Source organism: Callithrix jacchus, chromosome 8 (genome assembly GCF_049354715.1).
Source record: "Callithrix jacchus isolate 240 chromosome 8, calJac240_pri, whole genome shotgun sequence".
Taxonomy (NCBI): Eukaryota; Metazoa; Chordata; class Mammalia; order Primates; family Cebidae; genus Callithrix; species Callithrix jacchus.
Genome location: NC_133509.1, coordinates 36,777,552 through 36,803,734, shown reverse-complemented (window position 1 = coordinate 36,803,734; position 26,183 = coordinate 36,777,552). Strand labels below are relative to the sequence as shown.

Genomic DNA, 26,183 nt, shown 5'->3' with positions numbered 1-26,183 from the left:
TCACTAACTTCACCTAACTGGACGTGTAAACTGACTATAACTTACTCTTGTACTAATCATGCAGTTTCAGCCAATCATAGGTGGCCAACTGTTCAAACTGTGTTCAAATAAGACAAGTACCAAGCTGTAACTAATCCAGCGGTTTCTGTACCCCACTTGTATTTTCTGTACTTCACTTTCTGTAAGTACGACTGGATCATGTGGCAGCCCTAGAGTGTCTGTGAGCCTTTTCTGGTTCTGGGGACCTGCTCAGTTGGCAAATCATTGCTTGCTTAATTAAATTCTTAAATTTATTTTCTCTAAAGTTTCCCTTTTAACACTGCTAAATCTTTTAATAATAAAATTATAATAATCAATTTTTAAATAGTCATTTAGATGTGTTTTTATATCCCAGAAATACTAATTTCAACATTTGGCTATTCAGCATTCAGACAAAGTGCGAATTCAGTGCACTTCTTTAAAATTCTCCATATGGGTTTTTGACTTAAAGTTAAATCTAAATTCTTTACCATGGCTTGCGAATTTGTACAAAATCTGGCTTGGTCTAATCTTCCATTCTATCTATTGTCCATACTACTCTCCCCCTCCTACTATTCACTGTTCACACAGGTCTCTTTCTCCTTTCTGTTTCTACAATTTAAGACTTTCCTCTCATGGGACTTTTTATTGTCTCTCCCCTATCTTTTTGTATTTCTCAAATCTCACATCAGATATCACCTCTTCAGTGTCCAGTCATCTAATATAGTTCACTTCTCCCTCCTAGGGACTTTGTGCCCTGCGTCCCAGCCACTCCAGCGTGGCTAAAAGGGACCAAGGTACAGCTAAAGCCATGGCTTCAGAGGGTGTAAGCCCCAAGATTTGACAGCTTCCACGTGGTATTGAACCTGTGGGTGCACAGGAGTCAAGAATTGAGATTTGGGAACCTAGACCTAGATTTCAGAGGTTGTATGGAAATGCCTGGATGTCCAGGCAGAAGTTTGCTCCAGGGGCAGGGCACTCATGGAAAACCTCTGTCAGGGCAGTGTGGAATGGAAGTGTGGGGTGAGCGCGCTCACACCACAGAGTCCCCACTGAGGAACTGCCTAGTGGAGCTGTGAGAAGAGTACTACCATCCTCCAGACCCCAGAATGGTAGATCCACCAGCAGCTTGCACTGTGTGGCTGGAAAAGCTGCAGACACAGTGCCAGCCCATGAAAGCAGCTGGGAAGGAGGCTGTACCCATAAAGCAACAGGGGCAGAGCTGCCCAAGACCATGGGAACCCACCTCTTGCATCAGCACGACCTGGATATGACACATGGAGTCAAAGGAGATCAGTTTGGAGCTTCAAGATTTGACTGCCCTGCTAGATTTCAGACTTGCATGGGGCCTGTAGCCCCTTTGCTTTGGCCAACTTCTCCCATTTTGAATGGGTGTATTTACCCAATGCATATATCCCCATTGTATCTAGGAAGTAACTAACTTGCTTTTGATTTTACAGGTTCATAGGCAAAGGGACTTGCCTTGTCTCGGATGAGACTTTGGACTGTGCACTTTTGAGTTAATGCTGAAATGATTTAAGACTTTGGAGAACAGTTGGGAAGGCATGATTGGTTTTGAAAAGTGAGAACATGGGATTTGTGAGTGGCTGGGGTGGAATAATAATGGTTGCCTGAAGCCATTTAAAATGGGAATCCAGTAAATAAGGCTGCCTTGCTGTTTTTCATAATTCAGTTATCTCCCACTGGATCCTCACCCAAATATCATCTTGAACTGTAGCTCCCATAATTCCATCATGTGTGAGGGACCCAGTGGGAGATAACTGAATTATGGATATGGTTTCCCCCATCATGAGATCTGATTATTTTATAAAGTGAGACCCCCTTCATTTGGCTCTCATTCTCTTCTCTTGTCTGCCACCACGTGAGAAGTGCCTTTCACCTTCTCTGTGATTGTGAGGCCTCCCTAGCCAGGTGGAACTGTAAGTCCATTAAACCTCTTTTCTTTGTAAATTGCCCAGTCTTAGTTATGTCTTTATCAGCAGCGTGAAAACAGACTAATAAAATGACTCATGAAGAGTACTGTTTTGTATACCTTATACATACCCACACCTCCCATGGGCGAAAGGAGATGCTTTCCCTTACCTCAAGCTATGTGAGAGAAGCTTTCTGGGAAACACTTGGAGAACTAGACACATGATGCCTGGAGTGTGGTAGGATACAAAGACCTGAGAGAGGCAGTGGGAACAAGCTGCATTTTTGCCTATTGTGGCTATATGAATTTTTCCCAGGGTAAAGTGTGCAATCAACTTTGACATGCACCAAAAATAAGACAAATTAATAGCTAGAATAAGGGAGGGAGGGAGGGAGGGATAGTGATGTGATAAATCAAGAATCGCAAAATAACCCCAGGGATTAATGGGATCCCAGAAATTCTGCCTGAAGCCATTTTAAAAGGGAATCCAGCAAATAAGTCTGCCTTGCTGTTCCCCAAAGTGATCAAGATGAGTGAGATTTAAACCCTCAGAAGCCTAAGGGCTGACGATAGGGTCATAAATGATTGCTTTGAGATGATTTTCCTGCATGTCATAGTAATTAAACATCTGAGATGCTCTGCCATCTTCCCCTTCATAGTCCAAACCTGGAGAAGTCTAAAAGCCTAATCAGAGAGTAGTTGAGGTAGGGGAGGTGGAGATAAATTGTTCTAAAGGTAGAAAACAAAACTCAGTGGACAAAGCCACACTCTACACCACAGGCTTCCAGCCTGAAGCAGGACTGAACTGGGGAAAATGAGAAGTTTGGACGTAAGATCAAGTTTGTGTGACCTTCATGAGATTTCGTCCAAGGTAGAAAAAGAAATAGTCTTCAGAGAATTTAAAGGAACAGAAAAATAAACAATAACATTCTCCTTGCACCCTAATGAATCCTGCTCCTTCAATAAAATGTACATCCCTAACAAAACCCCAAGGCTGGATGAAAGAATCCTGATTTAATATAATGTTACAGTTTATTTATTCAGTAAATATTGTTGATCACCTGCTGCATGCTAGGCTTTGATATAGGTAGTAAGAATAACAATGTAGAAACAAAGTATTTAATGTAAGTAGAGAAGTTTGATATAAGTCGTTTTTAATGTCACTGGAGGTAATGGTGACATTCTATGTCTGGATAGAGATTTGAATTACATAGGTGTATACATTTGTTAAAACTAGAATTCAATATTTGATTATAGTTTTTTCTTTTGATGTAACATGTACATAAAATGATATGTACTTAACTATCTGTTTGCTGAATTTTGACAAGTGCCTGGTCATCACACTACCTCCGTTTATTGTAAGCAGGTAACCTTGCCACCTACATCACTGAGAAAACAGAAGACATTAGACAGGCATTCCCTCAACTTTCAGCATGAAAATTATAAATGTATCGAATCTGCACCCACATCGATTTTTTCTTCCTTTCCTCTGTTATAGTAGATAACATGACCCTACTCCCATCAAAGGCCTATTTCTTCCCCTGCTATTGGCAACCCATCCCCTCCAAGCTTTTCAGAGGCCTTCATCTACTGGATTATCCCTCAAATTCTGAACTCTCATCTCAAAGGATGAGCCTGTGTGAGTACCAAAGGCTGAATCTTCTCTTTCCTCAGAATGCTAACATACGCCATTTCCTCTTCCTGAAACAATTTTCCCACTTCTCCTTTATACTGATCATAACTCCTACTCACCCTTCAGGTTTTTGTGTAGATGCTATTTTTTCAAATACTCCTTCCCTGTCCTTCCATCCCTTACCATGGCAGCACCTATTGTACTTCTTTTCTCATGACACTCATCTCACTTGTTCTAATGCACGTCTTGCCCACAAGCCAAGCATGGTCTCTGCCGTCATAGTGTCTCATTAACTGCTGTACCTCTAGTATTTAGCATAGTACCTCATACATTAAATATTTATTGATGAATAAAATAATTAATTTGCATTCATTTACATCATCTGTAAAATGTAGTATTTTTAAAATGACTTCTTTTTTCACAGATTTTAATTTTTTATCTGTTAGCTATTGTCATCTTTTTTAAGATTACATTAAATGAGAAAGGCATTGTGACATTTTTAATTCTTATCATTCTGTTCTTATAATTTTAAGGAATGTCTTGTACATAGAAGATTCTCAATGAAAACAATTTCACAGTCATAAAAATCCTATAATGTGGAAAGATCCTTGGGAATCCTATATTTAAATTTCCTCAGAAGAAGGAAGAAAAGCAGAAGTACTATAGTATTTTTATGAGTGCCTTTCTCTTATCTTTTCACTCAGATGAGAGTATATTGTGGCTATAGACCACCAGCAGAAAGACAATCTGAAAATTCAGTTATTTTATTTTTCAGTCGTGAAGGAGGATGGTCATCTGTTAGTTTACATAACTACTCCTTATAAATAACTTAGTTTTTCTGAGCAACCAACCCTAAATTCATTCAGGATTCATTGAATCCCAACTAGGTGTGTGAGATGCACTAGGACCTAACATTATGTTAACTGCACATATATGTACAAATGTTTGTACACTTGCAATTTAAATACACATGCATTTATATTAAATTTGAGGAGGCAGAAGAGTTACTAAAATTAAATATATTTAAAATGTAAATATTAATGCTTCTCCTTTCAGACTGTTTCTATTGCCAGCCTCGATGCAAGTTTTGCTGACACAATATAGTTCCTTTCAGCAGATCAATATACAATACAGGTTGAATGTCCCTTATCTGACATGCTTGAAGCCTTAAGTGTTTCAGATTTTGGATTTTTTGGAAGATTTGCATTATACTTACTGGTTGAGCATCTCTAATCTGAAAATCCAAAATCTGAAATGTTTCAATGAACATTACCCTCAAGTGTCAGGTCTGTGCTCAAGAAGTTTCTAATTTTGGAGCATTTGGGATTCAGAAGGGTTTCGGATTTCAAATTTTCCAATTAGAGATACCCAACCTGTACCAACATAAGTACAGCAAGGGGCCTTCACATAACAAGTCTCATATTGGAGTCTAATAACCAGACTAATAACCTAAACTAAAAAGCCAATTAGTCTTTACTGATGTCTCCTGAAGCATGACAAAGCAAATTTCTTAAAATCTCTTTCCCATTCCTAGCTGTGGATATCCACACCAGTGCCCCAAACAGCAGCCACCTCAACTCTCTTCCTCCACTTAAGTGTAATTTAGCTTATACAGCTGTCCCTAGGTATTTGAAGCGGATATTGGCTCCAGAATCCTTGCTGATACCAACATCCCTGAGTGCTAAAGATCCTTATATAAAATGTTGTAGTATTTGCACATAATCTATGCACACCCTCCAATATACTTTAAAAATCATCTCTAGATTAGTTATAATACCTAATACAATGTAAATGCTATGTAAGCAGTTGCTAAACTGTATTATTTGTATTTTATTGTTGCACTTGTTATTTCTTTTTCCCCCAAAATATTTCTATTTGTGGTTGTTTCAGTCTTCACCGAGGGTGTGGGTGTTGGAGGGTGTGTCTGAGGAGATGTCTAGAAGGAATTTGCCATGCTAACAGTAGTGCCCAGTTTCAAGACAGTCTCTGCCCTTAAGGAGCTAAGGATCTGAAGATAGAATAATTACCTGATGGGTGGTGTTATTTGGTACAGATCCTGCATAGAATTAGGAGTTCTGAGATGGGCGAGATCAGCCTGGATGTAAGTCTAGAGGTGAACATGAACCAGGACAATGAATTAGCTAATCAATAAATATTTGTGGGGCACTTCCTAACAGGGCTTCTTCCAGTCATTTTGTGTATGCATTTTACATATGCATTTTTCTAGGACAAGACTCCATTATTTTCAGAATATTCTCATTCCTTTATAGTCATGACTCCCTTTATTTGCGTAACATAAGGAAGGAGCAGATGTACAGTGGGCAGATGAAAGCTCTTCCAACATCACTAGGAGGTGGTTTCAGATCCTGAAGAGGTCTTTGAGGTGCCGGGTGACCTGCGTCCCAAGTGATCTGACACTTCTCGTTTAACAGTCGCCGGAATGGAGTGCAGTTCGGAGCACCTGCTCCTAAGCGTCTCCACCTGGCCTCAGCTTCTAGGCCAGCTCAGGTTCCTGCTACCCTGGCTGAGGCCATTTGCTGTCACTCCGCCCACTGCCCTTCTCTGCCTCCTCCCTACTCCTTTCCCTTCCGTGCGCCTCCATTTCTAACTACGCCTCCCGTCCATTCGGGCCCTCCTCGGCTTCCGTCCCAGATGATCCCTCCCCGAAGCTGCTACCGCCTCCTCCTCCTCCCGGAGTTGGAGCCGCCTCCTCGACCAGTGGCGTAGCCGAATCGGTGTCGCGGCCAGCTAGATAGGGGCGGAGGTCCGGAACCCAGTCTGGACCCGAGCGGGGGGCCATGGAGAAAGCGGCCCGACGCGCTGTTTACATCGACTAGCGCGGGCCCGTTGCGGCTCTGCCGGCGCCATGGACCGAGCCCCCACCGAGCAGGTACGCAGACTAGGGTTGGGCCCGCCGGCCGGGGGTTGGGGTCGCCGCTGCCTCCCAGGCCAGGCCCAGGTCTCCGAACGTGGGGACCCAGCGGCCGGAGTCTTCAGGTTTCCTGCAGTCGCAGACCCCCTCGCCTGGGAGCCTGGCTGCTCCCGGCTCTCCTTCATTGTTGCCTGGGACTTGGGGGCTTTTCCAGCCCTGATTACTTCCCAGACTGGGGGCTCGCCGTTGCCGTTCCTCCCCGGCTTGGTGAAGGGGTCAGAAGCCTCCAAGTTGTCCGTGCTCTCCTGCGGGGAGGACTTATAACTTCCAGCAGTCTCCCCCTTCCCCCATTCCTTTCAGCTGTGGAATGTGTTTTCGAGGTGGAAAGGCGTTTGAAGGCTTCTCACCCAGAAAGGCTGAGAGAATGTGTGGTAACTACAGATGAAGGGAAGTCACGGGCCTTTTAGATCTATGTCAGTTGAGCGAAGCATTGTTTTTGCAGTGGTTTTACGGAGGTGTTTCTTTTAAGAAACGATATTGCGATTTATCCTTGTCCTTTTATCCAGTGATTTTGCAAAGAATTGTAATTAGTGTTTTTTTTTTTTTTTTTTTAAGCTAGCTTCTATTTTAAGGGTGTAAAGCATAAGCTTATTTTCGAAACCGTTTTCATATTCACAAAGTAGTCCCTTCAGTGCTCTGTTTTGCTTTTAATGGCATCAAATTCCTGATTATCCATGCTAGTAGGTGCTGGGAGGCAGGGCTAACGACATTGTTAAAAATAATCGAAAACAATAATTTTCCCCCCAGTATTTTCCACTCTTAAGACCTCTGCGAAAGGACTTAATTTGAAGTCCAAGTTTATTCACTCTCTGTTCCCTCATTGATGATTAGATGACGGAAGAAGAGGGGCTAGTAATTTTTATCTATTACATTTACAGATGGATAACTAGCACCTGAATTAATGAGATAAGATTTCCCAAATTCCTGTATATGTATGTCTATATGTACTTGAAGCCAGTTTGTATTTTGAAATCGGACTCTTAGTAGTCAAAGCACAGCTTCCTAGTTGTGTATACTTGTTTTTACACAGACTTATTAAAAAAAAAAAAGCTTTATGTGACTGTAACTCTGAAGACACAAATGAGTTTTATAAAGCAATACATGGAATTACCAAAGCGAAATTGATGTGGGGCCTCTTGGCAAATACACGTAGGCGTTTATGTGACCCAGAGTTTTCTGTATACAGCCCATATCTAGTTTAAAAACGTTTTTGAAGATATCTATCAAAAATACGTGAGATTTCAAAGCCTGACAAATGAATACGAATTTTCCTTGAATCATTTCCTTGTATGTGTGTTATTAATGAAAGGGTTCAATATTTTGTTCCTTCACCAGGATGCCAGGACTAAAACCAGTAATGCTGTCTTATGTATACTTAGTTCCTTTCATCCTGGAGGAAATATAATTAACTATTTAGATGGTAATTTTTAGCACAGCTGTTTGTGATTATCCTAGCAGTAAGTGCTGTGAGCAAATTATTTAAACTAGAGAGCCTTTTCCTCTTTCACCCCACATTTTTCCAAAGTCCACGACCTATTAAAACCTTGTAGAAATTTAAGAACTAGGTAAAAAAACATGGAAGAAGGTTTTCTGTTGAGTTTTTTTTTCCTTTCAGTACCTCTTACCTCTTCCGCAACCTAACCCTAAATGAAAGAATAATTTAAAAATCCTCCACTTCCCTATACACTCAGAAAATAGTTCTAGAAAAGTGATGTTTTCACCTAGTTTATGTGATAGGCAGTTAATTCAAGGGTCCATTAATGACCTGGAAGGAGTGTGCTTCATTATATGCCTTTTTCTAGGGCAAGACTCCATTATTTTCATCATATTCTCAAAGGATGGCTAAGAACCATTAACTGAATGGTAGATTAGGGACTGAGATTTCTCAATTTTGTGAAATTTTTGATTCTTTATACCATAAAGTCATGTAATGGCTTTTCCAGGATATTTGGACTGTACTTTTGTATTTCTACTATTGAAGTGAATTTAGGTAGGTAAAAGTCATTGAAAAGTATATGTAATACATGCCAATTTCCATTTTTCCTCAAATAACTTTTTTGTCCCTTTAGACCAGTGTTGACATACTCAGAATTTCTCTGAATCCCTACAGCATTAAAACTTACTCATTATAGTATTGTAGTAGTTCACAATTTATAGAAGTTTGATTTTTAAAAAATAGTACTTAATAGACTTTCTGCATTTTATCTTAACCTAACTAAATGATTGTGTGCTTTACAAGTGTGACTTTAAAAAAAAAAAAATTTTTTTTTTTTTGTGAAGGCATTCATGGTCTTGTGAATTACCTTTTTTTTTGATACATAAAATCTTTTTATAGAAAAGGTAAATTGTATGTGAGCTGATCAAGATGATAAAAAGTTGCTAGGAATACAATGCTAGATGGATAATCTTAATTGCAATAATGATTATTTGAAAGAATGTTACAACTAGAAGAAAATCTCAGGAGTATCCTCTGTCATCACTCTCTTCTGTAGTGTATTCTCCATATATCTAAAAAGCTAGCTTAATTTTAACTGCCAGAGTTAGATGCTTGGTATATAATGCATTTTTTCCCCTAAAAACAAAAAATACTTGCATAAAGAGATGTGAAGAATAAATCATGGAGTTTATTTTGTTTATAAAGCCTTACTGCTTGTATTTTTATGACATTCATTGAGATTTTAAAAAATAAACAATGGGCTTAAAACTGACAAAACACTTGAGGTTTACAGTCTCTTTTCTGTTATCACAAATAAATTAAATGTTGGCTTAATTTTTAGTACATTAGCATTAAATAGTTCTTTTAAAAGACTTTACAAAATTACTGGTTATTAATGTCTTTAATTTTTGGAAAAACTAATGAATACATATGAATTCATGCAACATGCTTTTTACCAATAAGGATACAGATTGACTGGCTTTTCATTGTTTCCTTTAAATAATTTATAAACTTTTAATAATGTCAGTACCCCAAATGAAATGTATTCTGAATAAGTTATCTTAAAATGTTTGTTACTCAGTAATACTTATAGTTGGCCCTTATGAAAGGATATAAGTAAATGACTTGTCTTACCAGACTTAAAAAATAATATGTTTATAATAAAAATAAAGTATTAATATATACATATTCAAATTTAAGGAAAATACCATTTGGAAATTTTAAAAGTTTTTTTTTTTTTTTGAGATGGAGTCTCATTCTGTCACCCAGGCTGGAGTGCAATGGCACTATCTTGGCTTACTGCAACCTCTGCCTCCCTGGTTCAAGCGATTCTCCTGCCTCATCCTTCCAAGTTCCAAGTAGCTGGGATTGCAGGTGTGCACCACCATACCCAGCTAATTTTTGTATTTTTAGTAGAGACGGGGTTTCACCATGATGGCCAGGCTGTTCTCGAACTTCTGACCTCAGGTGATCCATTCACAGCAGCCTCTCAAAGTGGTGGGATTACAGGTGTGAACCACTACGCCTAGCCAAAAAGATGTTTTCAACCTCTTAGGTCATTTTCAAGTGCAAACTCTTAGAAATAAGAGTTAGAAAAATAGAATGATAGGTTATTGAAAATATATTAATAATAAAATACCACATATGAAAAACCAGTGGGGCCCAGCATGGTTGTATATACCTGTAGTCCCAGCTGCTAAGGAGGCTAAGGTGGGGGCATCGCTTGACCCTAACCAGGTATTCTGGACTGTAGTGTGCCGTGTGGATCAGGTGTCTGCACTAAGTGCAGCATCAATGTGATGACCTCTCTGGAGTGGGGAAACTCCAGGTTGCCTAAGGAAGGGTGAACTGGCCCAGGTCAGAAATGGAGCATGTAGAAACTCTGGTGCTGATCAGTAGTGAGATCACACCTGTGAATAGCCACTGTACTCGAGCTTGGACAACATAGTGGGACCCTGTCTCTAAAAGAAAAACTGAAACCTTTGGGATGTGGCTGAAGCTATACTCTGAGGCAAATGCATAGTCATAAATGCCTTCATGATTAAACAGTTTACCAGGAAAATAAAAATTAAGCATCCGAAGTAGGAAGTTAGAGGAGAAACTCCATCAAATCAAGAGAGATAATATAATTTAAAAACAAAGTAATAGATAATTCAGAAAGTAATATTAAATCTAGAAAGCTGTTTTTGTTTTGTTTTGTTTTGTTTTGTTTTTGAGACGGAGTTTCGCTCTTTTTTCCCAGGCTGGAGTGCAATAGCGCGATCTCCGCTCACCGCAAACTCCGCCTCCTGGGTTCAGGCAATTCTCCTGCCTCAGCCTCCTGAGTAGCTGGGATTACAGGCATGCGCTACCGTGCCCAGCTAATTTTTCTGTATTTTTAGTAGGGACGGGGTTTCACCATGTTGACCAGGATGGTCTCCATCTGTTGACCTCGTGATCCACCCGCTTCGGCCTCCCAAAGTGCTGGGATTACAGGCTTGAGCCACTGCGCCTGGCCGAAAGCTGTTTTTTTAAAGTAACCGTCAGGTTTAACAAACATTAAGATTTGGAAAAAAAGAAGTATGGGTAGCAAAGCATTCTGCCAAGTCGGGGCAGAATATAAGTTAAATACTTAGATTTTTCTTCCTCATTATTGTCTGGAGTCTGCAAAACTTACACATACAAGTACTGTGGTTTGTTTTCGCATTTTAATCAGAAAACGACATAGCTAGTAGTTATCTCTTGAGCGTTAATCATTTTTTCCCTTCAGAGGACATTTATTTTATCTTTTGCCATGAGATATAAAATATCTTAAAGTTTGAGATACCCTATTTTTACCTTAACATAGAAAGAATATGGAGGGTTTCCATGGTCCTGTTTTTTCTGTGGGTGGATGGTACATACTCTGGAGTTTCACTGTGGGAGAGTGTCTCGTTATGTTCCAACTTCGGTTTTGAATTTAAGTGGGTGTCAGTTTTCTATTGCTTAATCTGGGAAAATTATTTGCATTCATCTGGAGGTTCCATCTCTGAGGAATTTAGTGTACATTCTCTGCCGATGTGTTCCTTTGTAGTAACGTTTGCCCATTTTCCCTAACCCAGTCTAGCACAGTGCTCTTTCCATAATGTATGCCCAATGCACGTTTGTTGAATTATATAGGCTCTCAACGATCTGAATACATTTGTCTAATAAACTCTTTTAAATAATATTTTTGTTTCATTCTCTGACAGATTCTTGAGTTTTATAGATTATTTACATCAAAGACTATAGACATTTGCCTTAATATACACAAAAAAGGGCATGAAACTGGTTAGATATTTTTACAAAGATGCTTCTGAGACTGATTTCTTTCGTTAATTTGGAAAATTATGAAATTCTGAAAGACGAAGATAATTTTACTATATAGATAGTTGTGCTTTTTTGTGAAGCAGATAATACAAGAATGATTAGACTTTGTTAAGTGTAGTGTACATTTATTCCATATTTATTTCCTTTATGGAGACAACTCCCTGCTATGAAATTATTAATTCCTAAAAAAATAGATCTTGGTAAAAGTAGAGAGACTAAACAGAAAAATTCAAACTGAGAAATAACGTTCTATAATGTAACTAGTCTAGTTTTTCATACATTTTGTTGTTCACTATTCAAGACATATTTCTTTGATTTCTATACTAATATAATTAAAATATTGCCAGAATTTGTTATTTATTTAACATGTTATCTCTGTGGGCTTTATTATGTGGACTTTGAAGAATAGTTTGGGATCATAAAAGAATAGTTTGGATCACTGCTTTTCAGTGCTGAGAACAACAGATGCTGCATTTTGATGTATATTACTGAAGGCCCCAAAGTCACAGTAAACAGCTTTGAAACCTTACAGAGTTGTAGCTACAGGAGAAAGTTTGCCAGTCTGTTCCTACTAGTGACATCTTCTGTTTGTGCAGCTGTTGACTATAGCAGCTTCTATCTTTTTTTTTTGCTAAAAACAAAGGATCATTTTAGTGTCTGTGAGTTTTATTGTTGAACTCTGATATCTAGAATTGCACTTAGAATAGAAACCAATACAAACTTTAATATTTAAAAGCACATACTGTGTATATGTACAGACATTAGTTTTAAATTATACGTAATACCTTTTAAGTAGTAGGTTGCCTAAGTTTATAAAATTTTTTTTATAAAATACAAATGAATTGGGGTGTAAAAATTGTTTGCAACTTTTGACCAGTGCAAGAATTTGAATTTGTTGCTACCAAAGTCATTTATGAGTTGACATATTTTGGCGGGTAGGAGGTCAGGAAAAGTATTATTTTAAAATTATTTATTTATAATTAGTACGGTTAAGATTGATAATTTGATGTACCCATGTACCTTCCTGAAAAAAACACCTGAACGTCTACTAGCTTAGATTTATAAAACTGCTCGGTGAGTTCTCTTATGTCAAAAAGGACTTTCTGATTTTTAAAAGAAATCCTGGCCAGGCTCATGCCTGTAATCCCAGCACTTTGGAGGCCAAGGTGGGAGGATCACTTGAGCCCAGGAATTCAAGACCAGCCTAGGAAACATGACAATACCCCAACTCTACATTAAGAAGTTTGCTGGGCCTGATGATGTGTGCCTGTAGTCCCCATGACTTGGGAGACAGGTGGAAGAATCACTTGAGTCCAAGAGATTGAGGCTGCAGTGAGCCATGATCACACCACTGCACCCCACCCCCAACCCCACCCTGTGACAGAGACCCTGTCTCAAAAAAAAAATTCTAAAAATTACATTTTTAGTACAGTTAAAATGTGATTTCAGTTTCCTCTTTTTAATCTTTTTTTGCCCTGCCCTACCCAGTTTCTTTTCTTATGCATATATGTGAACTTTATAAAGCAAGCTTCCATTATCTTTGCATTATTGCTGTAACATTTATTGGTTTGATATATTGTGTCTTACATAAGTAAGTTTGGGTTCTAATGAATATCACAGAATGAACATTACTAGCTTGTATCATTAGAGTTTGAAGATGTTTTTGCCTGTTATGTTAAATTTAAGGTAAACTAAAATGGATTACATACCTTGGATTACTTTAGTTTATTCAGATGTGTACCGGAAAACTGAAGTACTCATATTTTCCCCAGTTTAATTGTGAAATTTTTTTCTTCTTAATGTTAAGTATTTTTTTCATCTTAAACATTTTCTTTTCTCTTAATTTAATGATACTAATTTCCAGAAGTGAACAGAAAGACAATTTTTAAGACTGTGGAAACAAATATAGAGTAATAATTACCCTTCAGAATTTTGATTTTTTTCCCCCCTAACAAAATGAGTTAGAAACAGATTGTTTTGTCTGAAGAGCTACATTTCTTACTGCCAATTTACATTTAGTCACCGAGGTATGCTTCTGTGTTCTCTTGATTGTTTTTAACAGTTTTAATTACATTGAAATTTAACATTGGATTTATTTTCCTTATTTGATGGCTTTGTCTAAGTAACTTGATCATTCTTCAGTTGTTTTAAAATTGACATTGCTCTTCCTTTTGGGTGTTTTATGAATGCTGAGAAGAGACCTAATTACTGTTTATAAAAACTGACTCTGCTATTGTTGAGTTGTGAATTTGCATTAAGTTGCCTGCTCATTTGTTATTAATGTATTCTATCTTCTCTTTGAAGAATGTCAAGCTGTCAGCTGAGGTAGAGCCATTTATTCCCCAGAAGAAGAGTCCTGATACATTTATGATCCCTATGGCTCTCCCAAATGATAATGGAAGTGTTTCTGGGGTAGAACCAACTCCAATTCCCAGCTACCTGATTACTTGTTACCCATTTGTGCAGGAAAACCAGTCCAATAGGTAATTTATTTTGATTTTATTTTTTGTGGGGGTGGCTATAAAAGTTGGCAAAGTACACTTAATGTTTTTCTTTTGCAACTTTTTGACATTAATCATTTCTCTATTAGGAGTAAATAAAATGATACAGAAATTCGGAAATTGTTCACATGGATTAGTTTCTCATTTTTTCTAAGAGAGAACTGAATTCTTAGACTCTGTCTCCTTCAGTAAGTCATTGAAATTTATTTGAAGTCAGCTCGAAGAAGAAATAAAATATTCAGAAGTGAACAAAAACCTTTTTTATGAGATTAAACATCTAATCTCATAGTTGCCAAGACAGTCTGGTGTAAGAAGAAAATACCAAGCAATAGTCCTTAACTTTGAAGTTGTCATGGTTAGCATATATTTATATTTCTAGACTCAAATGTAAGTTTAAATTTATGTTTATTTTATTGCTGTATAAAAGTACTTTCAGCCTTTTTCAAGTTATGTCACACAGAAAATTTTGTTTGTCTGCGACTATAAGTGGATGAGGCAGCTGGTGACTGGCTATAGGCTCTGTCATCCCTGAGGGCTGAGGCAATCAATATTTCCACATATTTATAAACCATTGTTGCATACTAGTGTACCAGTGCACATTCTTTGAGAAATTGTGGATATATGGTATATAAGGTCATTCAACTACTTCCTCAAATACTAAATGTTCAAGTTAATATTCTGAGACTCTTAATGGTCTTGAGGGTTGGACAACGTAGAAACTAAGGAATCATTTTCAATTGAAGTTAGCATTGTATTAAATATCCTTGCCTATATTAGATAATACGCAAGCTGATTCATCAAACTAAATTGAATAGTACTATTTTTCTATTTGAAAAAATTGCCAGGTATACAGTATGATAAACTTAATTGGTTTTCTTGATTTACCAAATAACCTTTGTGAATTCACGAGTACACGAGCCAACAGATTATTTTAAAAATATTTTAGGAATATGACAGTGAACTATTTTGCTTTGTCGTGAGAGTAATAAGGAAAAGCTCTATGCTTCAACTCCGTACTCCCTAGGGGACCCCATATTGATCAGCAGGAACCTTTGGTGAGGGGGCGCTGGGACAGGAAGAATTTTGCTAGTGTTTTATTTGAACTGCACTAGAAGAAGCTCCAAGGCTGGAGATGTCAGCTGGCAGATTTGCCTCTTCTCTTCTTTCACTTGGACCTAGAGCCTGCTTCTATTGCCAGGAGGGGAGCCAGGAAAAGAGCTGGACTTGGCCAAGTGATTAGGGGAGTATGAGAGGAGGAGTAGGAGACTGGGATTGAGCTGAAGAATGAGAAGTGAAGGAATTAAATCACCCTGTGTATCGATCACCTTACACAATGGTCACCTTAACTGTTCTTTACAGAAGGCTGTCACAGTTGTCCTTGAATGGGAACTTTGGACTGCCATTATTGGTAGATCCCAGTAGCTAGGTGTTTAACTTTTAGGCAGAAGTACCTTGAGGAAGGTTGAAGGTAAAGTTATAAGTACTAGTGGTATGTGGAATACTGTAAAACCATCAGGTTGGGTTCATTTATACTGTTGTTTAAATTGTTACTACATGGACATAATCTCTACAGCAGAGAAATGTATAAGGTGATGTTTTGTCTCCTTTCCCAAAATTATCATGAAGCCACAGTTCTGCACTGTTTTGTCTTTTAATGAGTTAAGAGATTTTGCTTTAGTAGTATTTTTAGACTTGTCAATAGATTTGTTCTTTTTTGATTTGGTTTTGCAGACAGTTTCCTTTATATAACAATGATATACGATGGCAGCAACCGAATCCAAACCCTACTGGACCATACTTTGCCTACCCCATTATATCTGCTCAGCCACCTGTTTCTACAGAGTATACATATTATCAGCTGATGCCAGCACCATGTGCTCAGGTTATGGGGTTCTATCATCCTTTTCCTGCACCTTACTCCAACACCTTTCAGGCTGCAAATACTGTAAATGCTATTACCACAGAATGCACTGAGCGTCCAAGTCAGCTTGGACAGGTCTTCCCATTGTCCAGCCATCGGAGCAGAAACAGTAACAGAGGAACAGTGGTACCAAAAGTAAGTGTCTGGTTTTGGTTGGCTTTTAAATTTGATATTACTTATATTAGCATAAGTAATTTGCTACTTGAATTGATTGACTGTTAATGCTGAATTTACTATAAAATATATTGTTCACTGTTATAAAATGGTAAAGGATGTGTAATTCTTAAAATAACTTTGTGTTGTTTATTCCTCGTTCTTGATTGTGATATGCTTTATAGTCATTTTCATGTTCCTTTAGAGAGTTTCACATAAGGCACACATATTTACAAATTAGTAGTGACACCAGCATTCTTAAGTGGTTATTGTGGATCTTGTGCTAGCTGTGTTGAATGGCTAATGCACTTCAAGATATTTCAGTTGGCCAGGTGCAGTGGCTCACACCTATAATCCCAGTACTTTGGGAGGCTGAGGCAGGTAGGTCACTTGAGCCCAGGAGTCTGAGACCAATCTGGGCAATGTGGCAAAACCCCATTTCTACAAAAAAATACAAAAATTAGCTAGGTATGTTAGTGCATACCTGTAGCTCCAGCTACTTGGGAGGCTGAAGTGGGAAGATCACTTGAGCCCAGGAGATCAAGACTGCAGTGAGCTGAGATAGCACCACTGCACTCCAGCCTGGGTGACAGAGTGACACCCTGCTGCAAAAAAAACCAAAAAACCCAAAAGATACATTTTCAGTCTTCAAAAGTTAGCAGTAGACATTGTGGAAAAGAACATTGGTGATTCATGAGATCCCTTCAACTTTATTGTTTCGAATCTGTGAATTTTTAGTAGGAATAGCACTTTGTTATTTAAGAGGTGCTTCGCTTTTATGTAAACAAGGGTCTCCTAGACTGAAGAAAATGAAAGGTAAATATGTGGAACCACTTTTATTCAGTACCAGCCTTTTGACTAAGTAAAAAAGGAAAAAAGAAAGAAAAAGAAATGAAGGCTTTGAATCACAAGAGAATTAAGATTTAATTTTAGTTAACTTTTTAACTTAAAAGGCTTTTACAGTTGAAGCCTTATTGTCAAAGCTAATGAGAAGAAAAACATGTTTCTAGTTAGCACTTTTGAGCTGATAGAAGCGGGACTTCTTAGACATACCTTACGGGTATATCATCCAGGAGTTGATTCTTTCCCAAGATTCCATAAGCCCACCTTCTTCAGTGAAGTCTTTGTTACCTCCTCATATAATTTGTAAAAATTGAAATGCAAGCAGCAGAGGTTGCTTTGAAAAGCTTTTAGTTTTTGTTCATGGAACCGTTCTTGGTCAAGGAATATCCTTTTGGGAACTCAGAAAAAAAAAGTGTTAGAAATAAGATAATAATATATAATTTCCAGATGTGGAAGGAACATGATTTCTCAGAATACATTTTCAGCACTTCAGTTTAGGAAGTTCAAGAAATTAAATTCAGATTTCTGTTGTGTAAGTTGCTATTAAGTGATGAATAGTTTTTTTTGTTTTGTTTTGTTTTGTTTTGAGACGGAGTTTCGCTCTTTTTACCCAGGCTAGAGTGCAATGGCGCGATCTTGGTTCACCACAACCTCTGCCTCCTGGGTTCAGGCAATTCTCCTGCCTCAGCCTCCCGAGTAGCTGGGACTACAGGCGTGCAGAATAGTTATATTTTTAAAAGTAAAGGAAGAGATCAGTTTTTTAATGTTGATTGATTGACAGGGTGTCACTCTGTCAACCAGGCTGGAGTACAGGGGCGCATTCATAGCTCACAGTAATCTCAAACTTTTAGGCTCAAGTGATCCTCCTGTCTCATCTTCTTGGGTAGCTAGGACTCCCGCTGTATTTGTCTTTTTTTTTGGTAGAGATGGGGGTCTCTCTATGTTGCCCATGCTGGTCCCAAACTCCTGACCTCAGGTGATCTTCCAGCCCAGGCGCCCAGGAGTTTGGGATTATAGGTGTGAACTACTGTGGTCTGCCAGGATCAGCTTTTTTGTATTTTCTTTTTGAACTCTGAAGTGGAAATCATTTTTCATGTCGTTGCTTTTCTGAAACTAAAATTTCACTTTGGGATAAGATACTACCCATTTAAAGAAATTTACAGCCCCTTGTATGATATTAGTATACACTTGCTATTATTTTTTGACTGAGAAGATAAAAAATACAAGTAGCAATTAAAAATGAATTCATGGCCGGGTGTGGTGGCTCACGCCTGTAATCCCAGCACTTTGGGAGGCCGAGGCGGGTGGATCCCAAGGTTGAGAGATCGAGACCATCCTGGTCAACATGGTGAAACCCTGTCTCTACTAAAAATGCAAAAAATTAGCTGGGCATGGTGGCACGTGCCTGTAATCTCAGCTACTCAGGAGGCTGGGGCAGGAGAATTGCCTGAACCCAGGAGGCGGAGGTTGCGGTGAGCCAAGATCGCGCCATTGCACTCCAGCCTTGGTAGCAAGAGCGAAAATCCTTCTCAAAAAAAAAAAAAAAAATTTATTTATTAATCATAGTTGTGTTGTTATTTGAAAGTGTGAATAATACATTGTTTAGCCTGTTAGGCTTTGCTGTAGATATTTCATGAAACCCTAATACTATTTCCCCACAGGAGCCAAGAATTTTGAAAATACACTTAGGTGTGTTTTGTAATAGATGTGTATTTTATGATGTTTCATATGTTCAATAGTTATTTGTTTTTTTTAATCAGCAACAGCTTTTACAACAGCATATAAAAAGCAAAAGGCCCATGGTGAAAAATGTAGCTACTCAGAAAGAAACAAATGCAGCAGGTCCTGATAGTCGATCAAAAATTGTGCTTCTGGTAGATGCTTCACAGCAAACTGGTAAGGCAAGGGTTCTTACATGTGCATCACTGATTTTTACCTGTTTTTATTCATTAACTTTATAATTGTGGTCTCTACCACTTGTCAGAATTGTAGATTTTCATCCTTTTATTTTTTCTGCCACTTTGTGATACTCCTAGGAAGGATAAAGCAATCTATGTTCTTAATGTTCTTTGAATTTGCTTGCTGGCCTTATGTACAATTTTAGGTGGGGTTAAGGTGTCCTATTCCTTTTGTAATAACGGAGCAGTTCAGAAACCAGAGATGGAATTTTGTAGATACTATAGAATTTGGAGGAACTCATTTAGGTTGAAATTAAAATTGCACGTGTTTATAACTAGATTAAAACCTTTTATAAAACATCCTAATATCCTATACATTATAGAAAGAACTTAGCAAGTTTTCTATGCCATATTTTATTGTAGATCTGAACCAAACTTACATATGTCATGTATATCCTGTTAAACAAGTACAAATTTTGAACTAGTCAAATACATTTTGTCAGAAATTTTTAGAGGACTATATAGGCATTAAAAAAGTTTTCAATTGGTGGTAGACAAGAATTAGTATTCTTACAATGTTCTAGGTATTTTTTATAGTTTATATTGTGAAATTTCACTTTGTATCCTTGATCTGAGTTTATATAATCTGTAGAGTAGATAATACTCTACACCCATAGTCATTGACATTAGTAAAAAATTTTTGTTAATGATTCAAGGCCAAAATCAGATCCATTCAAAGGCACAACTGGCTTTTTTAAATCTCTGTGCAGCCTCCATTCAAATGAGGTCCGAGTTGAAATGAATAAGATGGCTTATACTTTTTAAATTCAAGTTATACCTTTTCTTTTGGAGATCTGTTTATCTTTTTACAGTTGCTTAGATCCATTAGGAGTAGAGAAAGGATCTGAAAATCAGTTTAAAAAGTCTTGCTGATAGTACAGTCATTGTGTCGTTAAAGCATAAAGGCATGAAGCTTTGAGATTAACAGACTCTGACAAATACTTGGAGTGACTATGGAAAAGAATCACAATGTAATATATTACGAACTTTTCTGGTATGGTTTTCTCTAGTCATAGTGACTCATTTCTACATGCTTTTAACCTTGGGAAGACTTTAAAATATGTTTACTTCTTTATTTTGCTTATTTTAACCACAAAGACACTCTCTGAGGAATAGAAATTAGAAAATGAAAAAATGAAGGTGAAATCTGAGTAGAAGATCGTGTATATCGTACATCCTATTAGTATTTTTATTCTTAGTTTTCAAATCTGAAGATTGTAATTCTATCAGTATTTTTATTCTTCGGTTTTTAATTTCTGAGAATAAACTGGCATCAAGCAGAGATTGAATTAAATTATTATACTTTATTAGGAATGGCTTTCCATTTGTAACAGACTTTTACATTTGAACACAAGATCATGATTTAATACGAGTTTATAATAAGATGGCTGGATCTAATATAATACACAAAAGTTAACTGCATTTCAATTTGCAACCCACAAACAAAATTTTACAAAAAGATGTCATTAACAGTAACGGTAAAAAAGAGAGTTTCTGGAAATCTTAGAGAAGATGTATGGGACATACAGGCAAAAAATGGTAAGACTAAGCTGGGCACAGTGGCTCACCCCTGTAACCCCAGCATTTTGGGAGGCCGAGATGGACAGATCACTTGAGGCCAGGAGTTCGAGACCACCCTGGTCAATATGGTGAAAACCCATTTCTACTAAAAAACATAAAAATCAGCCCTGTGTGGTGGCACGGGTCTGCTGTCCAGCTAATTGGGTGGCTGAGGTAGGAGAATCACTGGAACCTGGGTGGCAGAGGTTGCATTGAGTTTGAATATCATGTTCAAAGTGATTTTTGGGAAACTTGATAAACTAATTATAAAATAAAGGAACAGTGGTCTCAGAAGACCCAAGACATCCGTGGAAAAGAACTTTTCCTCTAGATTTGGAAACTTATAAAGCCATCTTAATTCCTTTAGGTTTATTGTATCAGTGTAGTATGCAAAAGTTGAACAGAACAGAGAGCCCAGAAACAGACCTTACATATGTCTAAAACACATATATGGAAAAAGACAGAGATAGCATTACTAATTTATACCCCGTGCAAATCTGTTTCAGATGGATTAAGGACTTAGGGAACCCAGTGGTAGAAGAAAATATAGGCAGATAACTTTATGACTGCAAGGAGGGAACTATTTCTAAAATTAAGAATTTCTATTTATTAAAAGTAAGTGAAAGAATAAGCTGCAAGCTTGGAAAAGACTTTTACCACGCATATAACTGACAAAAGGATTAGCATGAGATACATAAAGAATTAATATGAACCAATAAGAGAATGATCCCACCCTATCCATGGGGTCCGTGGAACACAGTGCTAGCAGGCTAAAACAGTTTTACAGGACTATAGGAATTTTTCTTTGGACCAAGTCATCTCATTTCTATGAATGTATCCAGATGGAGCCTCCCCCTAGAAAGAGAGGGGGCTCTTTGATTAGAGATACATATTGCAGCAGTGTAGCACAAGTACTGAAGCTTTCATAGTGTCCAGTAGTAGCAGGTAACAAGTCCCTCTTGGACACCACTCAGTGGATAATACGGAGCTATCTTATAATTATGAAGACTTGTTGTAATATGACATCATATTAAGGGTAGCACAACTCAAAATTGTATTAGTATTGTATAAAGATTATGAATGGGCAGAAGTGTGGAAAAAGGAAAACTTGTAACTTGTTCAAAGAAGACTAAGGTTTTTTCCTTTTTTTAGAATGTCTTGCTGCAATTATAATTTGTGAAATAAAAAATAAATACAATTCAATAGAAAAATGGCAGAAGTCAGAATTCAAAAGTAAAATTAATAAAAATTTCACAGAAGGGGAAACACTTGTGGCTAAAGGCATCAAAAAGAGGATCAGCCTCATACAAATTAAAACCCACAATGAGCATGAGCCACCTTTTTTTGGGGGGAGGGGGACAGAGTCTCACTCTGTCACCTAGGCTGAAGTGCAATGGTATGATCTCGGTTCCCTTCATCCTCTGCCTCCAGGCTTAAGCAGTTCTCCTGCCTCAGCCTCCAGAGCAGCTGGGATTACAGGCGCCTGCCACTATGCCCGGCTAATTTTTTTTGTATTTTTAGTAGAGATGGGATTTCATCCTGTTGTCCAGGCTGGTCTCTAACTCCTGACCTCATGATCCACCCACCATGGCCTCCCAAAGTGCTGGGACTATAGGCCTGAGCCACCATGCCAAGCCAAGCCACCTTTTTATACCCAACAGATTAGGTACAGTCTGGAAGATAATATAAAGTATTTAATGAATATATGGATCATGAGGGTATATTTTACTGTTGGAGTATAACTGTCTTTTAAGTACCTTTGAAAATGATTTGGCATTACATTGTGGGGGAGCCAGAAAACAATGGTTATTAAAAAAAAAAGAAAATGACTTGACATCAAGTCAAGTTGGGTATGAATGTCCCCTAAGTTCTGGCAGTATTTACCTTATAGAAACTTACATATGCACATATGAACATTAATGTGTCTGTATATCAATTTTAACAGCATATTGTTCTTGGTAGGAAAACTCCAAAACAACCCAGGTGTCAAAGGATAAGTACATTGTGGCATATTCATGTAAAGGCATTTTAGATTCCAGTGGCATTAATGAATTATAGGGACATGCACCAGAATCTCAAAACCAGTGTTGAGGTGTGGCATAGGTGAGAAGTCACATGGACAATGTGGTGTTTTAAAATAAAAACTGAAAAATTATATGATTTAGGTTTTAGAAATATAGAAATCATGACAAATCTATAAAGCAAAGTGAGGGAATGATACACACAGGATTCAGAATAGATGGTAAGCTCGGGTGTAGGAAAAGGATGTAGTGGTGGAGGGGAACACACAACGACCTTCAAAAGATTCATGGTGTTCTCTTTCCTAAATGATTGATGGTGGTTTTAGAATCAGTGATATATTTTATTCTCTTTTCATATTAAAAACATATAGTCTGGGCGCCATAGCTCATGCCTATAATCCCAGCATTTTGGGAGGTCAAGTCGATGGATCACTTGAGCCTAGAAGTTTGAGACCAGCCTGGGCAACATTGTGAATGAAACCCTTTCTCTACAAAAAATAAGCCAGGCGTGATGGTGGTGCATACCTGTAGTCCCAGCTGCTTGGGAGGCTGAAGTAGAAGGATTTCTTGAGCCTGGGAGGCAAAGTTGCAGTGAGCTGAGATTGTGCCACTACACTCCAGCCTGGGAAACAGACTGAGACTCTGACTCAAGGAAAACAGAAAACATATTATAAACAAATTTACCAGGAACATCTTACCTTTTAATGACCTTTTCAAAAAGTTGTCACCTGTTACTTCATTTATGAAGTTTGGTATCTTTTTTCCTACAACCTTAATGATACTTTAACAAGAATTTATCAATTTGTTAATCACAAAGAATTGTCATACTTTCCTTGCCTTCATAGATTTCCCATCAGATATCGCTAACAAGTCTCTCTCAGAGACCACTGCCACAATGCTTTGGAAGACCAAGAGCAGGAGAAGAAGAGCATCCCACCCTACTGCTGAATCTTCTAGTGAGCAGGGGGCTAGTGAAGCCGACATTGACAGTGATAGTGGTTACTGCAGTCCCAAACACAGCAACAACCAGCCTGCAGCAGGGGCTTTGAGAAATCCTGATTCTGGGACCATGAATGTATGTGACATCATCTTGATTTCTTTATTGGTCATTGATGTCAATATTATATTTGCATCCTCCGCTAAAGCTTAAGTATTGGTTTTCATTAACAGTTCCTATAGTAATAGGATAGTTACAAATCTATTTTGTATTTTATTATTAATAAAAAATATTGATTGATGAAGTATTATATTGTAATATGCATGCTTCACACTAGGCTAAATTATAAAACATTTAGCAAAGTACATAATGTTGGTTCTTAAGTAGAGTATAATCGTCTTTTTGTTTCTTTTTTTAGCATGTGGAATCATCTATGTGTGCAGGTACTTATTTTCTACATTGTGTTTTTGCCGTACTTTCTACTTTGTCCATATCAGTTTTCTTTTTAACTATGAGGGTTGCTGATACTGAAAAAACAAACAAACAAACAAAAAAACTTAGAAATCTTGCAGAGATTCAAGGTATTTTGGAAGTACAGTTTTGCTCATCAGCTTGAGAAAATGCCAGCTGGAGATATTCTGCAAGAGGACACTTGTATTACTAAGAACTGTAGTACTACTTAAAAGTTTTAGGGCCAAGCATGGTGGCTCACACCTGTAATCTTACTACTTTGAGAGGCCGAGGCCTGTGGATCACCTGAGGTCAGGAGTTCGAGACCAGCCTGGCCAACATGATGAAACACTGTCTCTACTAAAAATAGAAAAACTTAGCCAGACGAGGTGGCGATGCCTGTAATCCCTGCTACTTGGGAGGCAGAGGCCGGAGAATTGCTTGAACCCGGGAGGCAGAGGTTGCAGTGAGCTGAGATCGTGCCATTGCACTCCAGCCTAGTCAACAAGAGTGAAACCCCGTCTCAAAAAAAATAAAAAGTTTATAGAAAAATTTTCAGTATTACATTTCTGGTGCTGAATTTCAGTATATGAAGTCAGGGCAATTTAGGTCTTGCTCTTTTATAAGTAAATTATAATTTAAAATTTCATTTGTTATAGGTGGTGTAAATTGGTCCAATGTAACTTGCCAGGCAACTCAGAAAAAACCTTGGATGGAAAAAAATCAGACATTTTCTAGAGGTGGAAGGCAGACTGAACAAAGAAATAATTCACAGGTAATTCAAATTAGGTTGGAGAAAATTGATTAGGTGGATTAGGTGTGAGATGAGTCATTTTAGACTTTATTTGGAGTGATGCCATGGAGATGATACTGAGTGATTTGAAAGTGAACTGTCATGATATTTGTAACTTTAAAATGGCTTAGCTAATAAAATTACTTAACAAAACAAAATGGCAAAGTGTTGAGTAGGCATATATGGTATCATTTTTCTACATTTCTGTATATTTAAATATTTTATAATGTTAAAAAGGATGCCCTTTATTCCTGTTTCATTTGCCACTTTTTTTTTCCACATAAAAATTTGAAAGCACTTCGTGCTTTAAATACTGAGTTTTTGATCTTAAGGATTGCAGCCTTGTCCATGTGCCTTTACTTGACTGTAAATACCCTTTTGTGCTAATGACGGTGCCATAGTTATGGCTTACCGTAATGTAGTCAGACAGGGCAGTTTCCTGAAGGCCCAGAGGAACAAAGTGTAACTGCAGTACATAGAGCGGGCTGTGCACTGTCATGAACTACCAATTACTGTATTTTTGTGCTTTGGTTGGCTGTAAAATCAGGGAGTTGTTTCATGGTCATTATTTTTCCTTTTCATTTTTTAGATAACCTTCTTAGATTCCTTAACTCTAGTTAAGGAATTAAAACTATCATATGACTATATGGATATGTTCATCTGGATATGTAACTTAAATAGGAGCAAGTTACTGATGGGTTAAATATATCAACTGATTGCCTGTTCCTTTGCCTCCCTGGAATGAAACACAGGTTGAGAACATCTCCAATCCCAAATCCAAAATGCTCTAAAATCTGCAACTTTTTTTTAAAGTTGACATATAATAACTTTATATACTTATAAGGTATAGTGTGATATATTGATATATGTATACAACATGTAATAATCAAATCAGGGTAATTAACATATCCATCGTCTCAAACATAGATCATTTCTTTTTTTGGGGAACATTCAGAATCTTGTCCCCTATTTGAAAATAAACAGTAAATCATTGTTAACTGTAGTCACCCTACCAGTGCTATAGAACACTAGAATTAATTCCTGTGTAGCTGTAATTTTGTATTTGTTGACCAACCTCTTCCATCCCCATACCTCAACCCTTCCCAGCCTCTGATAACACTATTTTGCTCTCTACTTCTGTAAGATCAGCTTTTTTACTTCCACCTGTGAGTGACAGTATGTGTTATTTATCTTTCTGTGCCTTGCTTATTTCACTTAACATATTGTCCTAGGCTCATCCTTGTTGCTGTGGGTGACAGGATTTTGT

At 37.7% G+C, this 26,183-nt stretch overlaps 1 protein-coding gene across 2 annotated transcripts in view; it reads left to right on the top strand.

Annotated features, from left to right (window-relative positions):
* The first annotated feature begins 6,301 nt into the window (after positions 1 to 6,301).
* Positions 6,302 to 26,183, top strand: part of SECISBP2L (SECIS binding protein 2 like) — a 57,172-nt gene continuing 37,290 nt past the window's right edge. For both annotated transcript variants that reach the window (XM_009005414.6, XM_002753448.7), the window contains exons 1-7: positions 6,302 to 6,474; positions 14,084 to 14,262; positions 16,012 to 16,336; positions 18,958 to 19,093; positions 23,582 to 23,811; positions 24,092 to 24,116; positions 24,783 to 24,898. In XM_009005414.6, the coding sequence (XP_009003662.3) occupies positions 6,451 to 6,474; positions 14,084 to 14,262; positions 16,012 to 16,336; positions 18,958 to 19,093; positions 23,582 to 23,811; positions 24,092 to 24,116; positions 24,783 to 24,898 (1,035 nt within the window). In that variant the 5' untranslated portion in view covers positions 6,302 to 6,450. The remainder of the gene's footprint in view (positions 6,475 to 14,083; positions 14,263 to 16,011; positions 16,337 to 18,957; positions 19,094 to 23,581; positions 23,812 to 24,091; positions 24,117 to 24,782; positions 24,899 to 26,183) is intronic.